Source organism: Olea europaea, unplaced genomic scaffold, assembly GCF_002742605.1.
Source record: "Olea europaea var. sylvestris unplaced genomic scaffold, O_europaea_v1 scaffold3493, whole genome shotgun sequence".
Lineage (NCBI taxonomy): Eukaryota > Viridiplantae > Streptophyta > Magnoliopsida > Lamiales > Oleaceae > Olea > Olea europaea.
In genome coordinates this window covers 28,169-38,248 of record NW_019254042.1, presented here as the reverse complement: position 1 = coordinate 38,248, position 10,080 = coordinate 28,169, and the positions used below count along the sequence as shown (strand labels likewise).

At 33.0% G+C, this 10,080-nt stretch overlaps 1 protein-coding gene and 1 pseudogene across 1 annotated transcript; one reads left to right on the top strand and one right to left on the bottom strand.

Annotated features, from left to right (window-relative positions):
• Positions 1-901: 901 nt before the first annotated feature.
• On the top strand, positions 902-1,631 carry LOC111386309. The gene has a single exon (XM_023010773.1). The coding sequence runs from the start codon at positions 1,021-1,023 to the stop codon at positions 1,366-1,368; it is 348 nt and encodes a 115-aa protein (XP_022866541.1). The 5' UTR covers positions 902-1,020; the 3' UTR covers positions 1,369-1,631.
• A 5,544-nt stretch (positions 1,632-7,175) lies between these two features.
• Positions 7,176-9,815, bottom strand: LOC111386311 (annotated as a pseudogene).
• Between the last annotated feature and the right edge of the window lie 265 nt (positions 9,816-10,080).

The window sequence follows — 10,080 nt, the reverse complement described above, 5'->3', positions numbered from 1 at the left end:
TATAATAAAAGAAGAATAAATGAGCAAGTTATGACTCACATACTATTTCTGAATTTTTTAGTCCTCTTAAAATCACATTTTTAATAAATTTTGATAAAATTTAATGAAATGTGGTGAAAAGGTATGATTTCATGAAATATAAATTCAAATTTAATTTTAGTTTCCATCAAACATGGATTTAATTTAAAAACAGTGGTAAAAGTGTTCCGATAACACTTAAAAACATGAATTAATCTACTTGTATCAAATATCTTATCTAATTTTTGACCGAATTGACAAGTGGCACCCCCCTATTGGAGGGGCTCCTGTCCACTCCAATAAAGGCGCGACACCTGTCAATTCGGTCATCCATTTAGTAAATGATTTGGTACATATAGCATCTCTCTAAAAACATTATATTTTATTTGTTTATTCATAATTGTCTCTTGTTAATTTGAGTTTTGCTAGATTATTAACACAAAACTAAAATTTATACAAAAAGAATTTTTGATGACTATAATTAAAAGAGACAAGATCAAGGCTTAGTACGTAGTAATGAATGAGATTTTAATTTCTTTTTCTTGTTTAATAGAATCCACCATCTAACTTGACTTTTTAAACACACAGAGGAAGAAAAGATGATGAAGGGAGGGACCATTAATGCAATGACTATGCTACACATACAGAAGAGTTTCACATAATTTTTTTTTACACAATACACGTGTCGATATGTGATTGGACCGTTAAAAAAAATTCATTTACACAGGTGCTACCAATGCAACACCTGTAATTATTCTGTGAACCATTCCCTGTACGCACAAGGAATTTTACTTAATGCTTATGCTTGTTGTATTTCTTGTACTAATATTCAAGTCAAATAACTAAACATAAGACTTGTTCAATGCTTCCAAATCATTATTAGTATTTATGGGATAAAACAACTTGATCAATAATTCTAACCAAATCCGAGAGGGGCTGAAAAGTCTTCAAATATAATTCATTTGTTTCTTCTCTCAAAATCTTGAGCAAATTAAGGAGAAGATGGAAGGCCTAATTCCAATGGTATTCAAAAGCATCAAGAAAAATGGAGTTAGACGGCAATACAAATCTCTATCTTCTGTTGCAACTGATAAAACTCAGTATAATATTGCTGATTTTTACACAAATGATAATGGTTATTACAGCAAACAATATGAGTATGGCGGCTGGCGAGAACCCGAAAGGATCTCAGGTTTTCATGCAGATGGTAGCACCGGGCGCCACCACAGGCGCCGCTACTCTGTTGGTGTTGATTATTCTGCGGCCTCGGAGTTGGAGGATTCTGTTGAGTCCAAGCAACTTGTGAGGTACAGGAGCCTCAGAATGTTCTCATGTGTGACTGGTGGGTGAAATTAATATATGTTTGGTAGGTTGGACTGGACAGGACAACATCCGATGAAGAAACACAAGTTCAAATCTTGTCTACTTTGAGGTGATTAGCATTTTTGTTTTATTGACAGTTTAGCATATCAAGGATTCATAGTTCTTACTTCCTCAATCAATTTGTTTTTCTGTTGAAGATTTCTTTGTAAATATTCTTGAGAAATTTGAGAACTTTGGGACTGTATGCAAGACAGATGTTACTATATTGATATCGAGAAAACTTATCAATCTGTCCGTGTTGTGTTGGTTTTAGGTGTAGCTTTATTCCAATTCTTCATTTTCCATCTCAAGTGCCTTGTCAACATGTTTAGCCCATGTTTGGTTTTGATTAAAATTTGATTTTAATCTAAGTCAAAGTCAAAGTCATACGATCAATATTAACAACATTTTTTATGATTCCACAAATTTTCAACAACATATTTCAAAAACTTTTATTACAATCTATTAGAAAATCTAATTTTAATATCCACCAAACACCCTCTTATTCTAAATTCCGGCTTGTTGAACACTACCTTCACTTGGGTCGATCTACGACACACCATTATACAGTAGATGCAGTCACAACCAATTTCAAGTAGATGGCCGATACGTCCCTTTAAAATGTATTAAAATCTGTCCAAAATTGCTCTCAGACAAGGGCCATAACTTTGAGAGCACTTAGTGTCGACCCTCCAAGGACAATTGACAAAGCTCCCATCTTGTCCGAATTCACTGTTCCATACAAATATATTACATGATTATTGATTATCTTACCAGATCAATGTAAAAAGTGAAGAAATCTAACATATTAATCCTCTGCATTTAGAACATAATCAAGATGAATAAATCGAAATGGATGTTCATAAAAGTACGGTAATTCAAATTACTTGTAAGATGATTCATTTACTAGCTTCATGTATGAACGGTTAACGGTTTCATTTAAAAACTTAAAAGCTAAGTGCTTGTTTGGTGGGAATTTTGATAATTAATTTTTTTACTGTTAGAGATAAAGTGGATCTTACCTGTGAGAGAAGAATTCAAAAATGACGACTGAAATGATGAAATAACATTCTAAAAATTGATTTTAATTGGCTTAAAATATGTACTAAACAAGCACTAAATCTTTAAATGCCTCTTCCCGTGCCCAAAAATAAGAGAGAATGTCGTTTATGTGAATAAATCACAAACTGAAAGGACACTAAAGTGGTCGCACACTAGAAATCTATTTCTAGGAAAAGATAAGACTCCGAGAATCCTAGACGACCTTAAAAATTTTAATTTGTGAAAAATAGATGAGTCTATGAAAAGTAAAATCGGCCAAGAATCTAAAAATAACCATGATATTCAAATCTTTTATATAACTTATAATTCACTCGAAGTGAAATATGCATAACCGAGTTGAATTGATACAAATATATGAATGCCCAATATAACCCAATAGTAAATAGTCCGACTTAATATAAAGTAGGTCGATTAGTGCTGGAGGGGAGAAGTGAACATTACAATCAGACTATGCATATTCCAACAATTTCTTGATAAAAATATTAGGCTGACATTAATTTTCGGAAACTACATGAACAAATGCTCAAATGAAAAGCTGATCGTTTGATTTTCTGCAAATGTATGGTATCACGAACAAGTAATAAATTATAAAGTCATAAATAGGATATTGTTCCCACGAGGACCTCAACTTGGATTTATGTTTAAAGAAAGAGTATAATAAAAGACCAACTTATTGGCTATTTTAGAAATTGAAGTGTGAAAATCATTTGTCAATTAAGATTCGTCTTGGAAAAATTAGTTCATGAAGTTATCTCTACGACTCTACCTCTAGCAAGTCAATGTTGAACCGAACACGGCAGTGGTAGATCGCCATTAGTGGAAACCAAAGTTGCAAGAAGAACATTTCTGCTGAAACAAACCACTAATAGTAAAAAACCTTATTTCGAAAACATGCAAAAAGACCTATAATGAAACAACTTGACCCCACAATTTATTAAAAGTTTACTAGCTGTTTTTAAGAAATAAAAATGTGATGTTCGAGGCCTCAATTCGATTTCTAAGCATTAAATGTTGGTCCATGATGGTTCTATATGTGGAAAATGATTGTCATTTTTCTAGGTATGAAAAGAGTAATGATATTTACAATCGCTCACTATCGTAGTCGTTCTACGTATGGTTGTCATACATCAAATTATCAGTCGTCACATGTATGCTACGTAGGGCGGCTATGGTAGTGAGTGATTGCAAATAACATTATTCGTATGGAAATCAATTTCATTAAATGCATGTTTAGTGTAACATATTTACTATTTAGTGTAAATGCAATTTACTATTATGGCATCTCTATTATTTATTTATTTATTATTTTATGACTGTTTTAAAAGGCGCACATTCACACGATGTGCAGCGGAAATGTCAAGCCTTGTGGCTTGACGCCTTATTTAGCAGTCAACAGTAATCGTTGATTGCTAATACACGTCTAGGCACAGTTATGCGTGCCTAGGCGCGCATAATTATCTTCTTTTTTTATTTTTTTTAAATTTTAATTTTTTTAAATTTTAAACTTTTTTAATTTTTTTTTATACAATTCTTCTAAGTTAAAACTTAAATGTTGATTTCTTTACTTCGTCGGTTCTAAATTCAAAATAATCCCTTAAAGCCTTGAACAAAAGAAATATCGCATATATTCTCATTTATTTACTATTTAATATTTACATTTGGAAGTTATCTTTTTATTGAAAACTTCGGAAAAATATATAAATTTCCTATAAATTTGTTTTAGATATTTGGCAGGTATTATTTTTAATTATTAATGGATTTTTCGATTGATTAAAAATTAAAATAATATTAAAATAAGAAAACGCATTTTGCACACTTTTTTATGCTTATGCCTCACCTAAGCTCACCAACCCATAACTTGACATCCACGCATCATCATGCTCTACGCTTTTTAGAACACTGATTTTATGTATATTTATTTAATTGAGTCCAAAAAATAAATCCTATTGATACTGTTCACTTAAATTATTAGTGAAGGGTGTCAAAATCAAGTAATAATATATTTGAGTCTAGTGTGATCTCACAAGGATTGTATTCTTATATTTGAAATTACTTATTCGAACTCTAATTGAAGAAAGGTGAATTGCATAAATTTGGTTTTTACTAACAAATACTTAAAAGCAAGTAAAACTTATAACTAAGCAGACTTAGAGAAAATATAAATATGAACAGAAACCAGGACTTAGACTCCATTTTTTTCCCCCGTTTTAATTCATATTACCACGATATTGAAAATATCAATTCATATTGACTTTCGATATTCCTAAATTACTTAACAATGTCTCTAGAGTAGAGTCAAGCCTATTTTTATGTGTGAATTTTCCGTCTTTCTAAGAAAGTTGAAGATAAGTAAGAACGCAGTTAGAACAATCAAACATTGCATACAAATCGCAAAGACCACCAGAGTATAACATTATTTACTATCGGAATCTAAGTTACTTGTTAAAAGAGCTAAAAAAAAAAACTCCCATTATCAACGATTCACAGATCAATAGTAAAATTGACCAAATAACAAGATGATGGATCAATTACCTCGGTTAGTTTTGTCTGCCATTAATTGAAGTACTACCACTAATGAAAGTTGATGGATCTTTACGGTGAATACTACTTTGAAATCTATATTATCTCAGAGTTTCTGGCATGTGAAATTGTGTGTTCAAATTTGTTCGAAAAAGTGCATGGATTATACATATGATTACGAAGATATATCATTTGAAAAACGGGGTGTTTCAAAGTCGCTTCTCGTGGATTTTCATAATTCTGCAATGCAAAAATGGGATATACACTTGACATAGATGTCTGAGTTATGATGTATATAGCAATACAAAAATAGTTCGAGCAATTTGTTCTTTATCCAAGAAAAAGAATTTCTAGTTTGCATGAGATGTTTCTGGCATATATACTGTTTGGCTTGAGATGAAAATAGAATTCAGACACACATGTTACAACATATTATATGGATAGATTGTTGTATAAGTTGTCTAAATTGTTGGATAAATTCTTCCACCAATTTGAGGTATTTCTACTTGCTGATGCAGATTATTCTCTATAATCCACCTAAGAAATTGAACCATTGCTAATTCAGATGTTGGATGTCTCACAGTACAGGAAAATGCCTCAATGTTTTTGGAGGAAGACAGAAATAGAGTGTAGGAGTTTTTGACTGCACGTTAATGGATCGAATACATACCAGTTATTAGCCTTCGGTTTCATTCCACAAAGCCTTCTGTTGTGCTGCCAATACAACGAATAATTTCATCACAAGCCTCAAAAACTGATCATATCAATGTTAGACAGTTTTGGTCAGTTTAGACGAAAAAAATAATTCAATAAATCAAAGAAGACAGGATATTACGACTCCAAATGTTTGCTTTCGTCTTAACCAGGAAGCTAAAATATTTAGGTATCTACAAATCATATGTAGCTTTAGTTACCAAACGTCCCCTTCATGATTCTCGTAACGTCCCAAATTTTTACTGTTAGTTGTTAGATTTAAATTTAGGACTTAAGTACACTATTATTAAAGTCTAATGACTTTATTGGTCATTGACCAATAATTTGATGATCGAAATGAAGAGTTATTTTGGAAGTTAGATGAAATTATGCGTAATATATATGTAAATATATTAATTGATCTTGATTAAAAATGATTTATTGATCACATGTATTTTTTACACTAAATTTTAAGACGAGTGAATTGATTTGACCACATGATTAAAGGTATCGATTTGATTATTTCCTTGAAAATACAACATTTATGCATTGACATGCCTAATGTCTAGCCACTTCCTTTCACTTTTCTACGCATGGTAAAAAATTCACATTATAAATAGGAGACAAACCTAACATTAGACTATCCCTAACCATCTATTGACACACTCTCCCTCTATACCTCGATCACTTTGCCTCTCAACTTTTACTCTCTCTCTTGTTCATTTTATATTAAATATAGTCATAAACTTACACAATTACACGTCAATATTCAACCCCATGGGCAACTTAAGGATCTCTTTCCAACAATCACTCATTTTATCATTTTAAATTGTTCAGTGAAAAGTTAGTTGTGCTTATGTTTATAATGGCTAATATTTATGTATGTAATATCTCTACTGGTATGTTTTATGTTTTGATACATAGTATGTATGTCCCAAACAAAATTGATCAGAGTTTAGTAATGTAATGCACGAGAATTTAGCGCCACAAAAGGTCGATTTATTTTTTTGAATGTCCCTATGCAATTATGAATTTTCCATAAAAATACATATATGAATTTATTACCCACACACATTTATTGAGAAATTTTATCCCCCCTTTACGTATCTACTTTCAGATAATTAATAATTCGGGGTGATTGGCACAAAGATGGCTTATGGTGGCAAAAATTTCAATAATAAAATTATTATGTTGTCAAATTTTATTTTTTTCATTTTATTTTAAATATTTTAAGATATTTCTCATTTCAAATTAATTTATTAAACTCATTACATTATTTGAATTTTGATGAGTGCTTTAATAATTTTTATAATGAAGAGGCTCCCTTTGGGGAAGGAGTAAAAGCCGTGTGGGAACCTGGGAACCAATAAGGGCACATCCCGCGATTTACCTCCCTGAACTGCTGAGGGGCCGAAGGTTCAGGGACGAGGATATAGTCTGGCGCAAGCTGGGACCCCCCGTTAAAAAAAAAAAAAAAAAAAAAATCTTTGCCTTCTAGCTTAATTTCAACAATGATACTTTCAGCCGTCATCCCCATCATCATCAGCCCCTACTGCAGCATTAGGAGCATTCAAACGTTCGATCAACTTTGCCTTCCTCTCCTCATATGTGAGCTTCTTCAAGTTGTACCTGAGCACAAAAGAGAATACAAGATTAAACAAGCATTCAGAATACCATCCAACTGCTATTTATTATCAAAAAACTGAAACAGCTTATGCAAAATCAAATTTGCACTTAAATGCATGAAAGAAGTCGTCGTAGAAAGTACAAGAAAAATAGATCATCTGAATAAAACTAGGTGTTATTTTCTAACGTTAGCCAGAAAAATCCAAACAAGAATAAACAGTGAAAAGATGTGAATACACTCAGATTTATGTAAAGCCAACCCCATAATTGGAACCAGTTGCAGTGGAAAGTACAGGGACACTAATGTCTAGAGAATCTGAATACATATGCGAATGTAGGGTCTCTTGAGCCAGGAAATAAATCCAAACAGGAAAAAAACAGGCAAAAAGCATAAATACACTCAAGATATATGTGAAGGCAACATTGATTGCAAGCATTTGAAACAAGAAGAATTCATCCACGACTTAGTGTCTTTGGTAAAGCTTTTTGTAGATTATAATAAGTGGATTCTACCAAATGTGAGGATGAAAATAATGTTTGACCAACTTATAAGCTTGAAAAAGTACTCACAGACACGCTCTTAAGCATATTTCGTGGAACTCATAACTACTACCAACTTAATGACCACTTATATTTCTCTATGCTTATAAACACGACTATTTATAAACACTGGCCAATCATAGACTTTGTCTAACAAACAAATGTGTTTCATAATTTTTTGTTGACTTCAGTAAAGATCAAAATTATTTCCTCACCTCTTGTGTTCCTTTGGTGGCTGTTTCTCTGATTTCTTAGCAGTTGGGTCCGCACGAATGGCAGCATGAACTTTCTTGTACATTTCCTCAAGGCCATCTGCCTCAAGTTCTTTCTTGATATTCTCACTGAAGTGTAATTGATACTTTTCTGGTTCATCCAGAAATATTTGACACAATATACAAAGCCAAGTCATGTTATCATTTTCTTTATATGCTGAGTTCTAAGAGAGTGGTAGAAGTTGAAAAACATGAATGTTACCGACATATATGCAGCAACATGGCCACCATAAATGTACTTCTGGTGAACCTCAGCATCAAGCTGCTTAGAAGCCTTAGAGAAACCAGCAAATCTCTTATCTCTGTGAGGAATATCTAATCAACCATCCGGTGCTCCCTGCCATTAGTAACCAAAATGGTAAACATATATGCATATACATATGTGTAGACGGGGGTAACAAACTAATCACGTAACATCTAGAGATCAAAGTAGAATGAAGAATGAAAAATGCATCATTAGCTATAGCCGTTAAGGCTTAGAGTAACAGATGACATTTCACTTGGTTATGAAGTCCAATCACATGAATCAGGTACACAACTAGAGAACACAGCTAACGAAAACATGTTATGAAACAGCTTCAACGGAAGGTAAGAAACAAATTTACGCGCCCCTTCTAAATTCAGATTCAGGCCACGAAAGGCAAGAGCATATAGCTAATTTGAAGTCACAGATTTAACTTCAGACTAAGCCAGCAACTAAAAAAGTAATCAATCAAATGAAAAGTAGTCAACCATGAAGGATTGATGAGTGATTTTTCATATAGGACTGAGTTTGTCAAGAAACAAATAAGAAAGCCAGCTCTGTTAGATATTATGTAGCAATGGTCAATTGAGTAATCCTCTCTAGTTGCCTGACACCACAAAGATCTCAACTGTCAATATGTCTGGTTCATGCAGAACAGTTGCAATGAAATAATTAAGTGGTACGAAATCTAATAGTACTTCCAGATTGCCTTAATACTCGTCATCCATCTCAAGCTTTTCCAAGACACGACGAACCAAAAGAAGGCCAGTACAGTAAGCCGGTCACGAGATTGTTATTAACACCGCATTGAGAAAGCAGCAGAAAAAAAAAGAGCAAACAGAGGCTGAGATGCAGAGTCAAAGACACCATTGCAGTACCTGCAGCATAATTGGTAAGACCTACTTCAAGTCCATAATGAGGCAACTCATGAGCATATGCTGCAGCAAGAAACAAATCTCCAGTAATACTGGCAGATACTATATGTGCAATAATATCCTTGTTGGTAATCGATACTTGGGAGTCTTGTGCTTGTTCTTATCTTGGTTGATTAGGTAAATCCTCGCCCTGTAATCAATTTTCCCCTCTGCATATTGAAAAAATCAATGATCAATAAGGAACTACAGTATATGATCCATATATCCATAATACATCACATCAGATTTCTATCAAATTAGTGCAGTAAAATCTGAAATAGAAAGCTTATGTCACGCCTCTCCTTCTTTTATACTAGACTTGAAGGAGAAAACCATTTGTACAGAGAAGGGGTTCTGTGTGAACCCCTCCAGAAGAGACACATGAGGTTGGCCCCATGTGGGACCCATGGGTGATAAAAATTTGCAAAAAAAAAAAATGCCGACCTCCCACCTTCTGTGCTATCTGTAGGAATTCTATGAAGTCCCGTTCTATACACGTAGTGGGGTTCAAACTTGAAACATCTTGAAGTACGCCTCTTAACTTTTGTGCTTTGACAAAGACATGAAACATACATATTCTAGTTCAAAATCCATTTCTATTATAAACACCTTAAACGTCCTTCAAAAAGTTGCACAAGTAATTAAAAAATTATACCCGCAGTTTGCGGAAATAATTGCATTAAAAGATTTCAATGCATACTAAAATTTGAAAAACTGATATGCAGATTTTACTCAAAATATGAATAGTAAGTGCCCGAATACAAATTTTAAATGAAACTGCATTCTAAAATTCGGCCAGTGCATACTAAAATCATGTTTCGCAACTCAC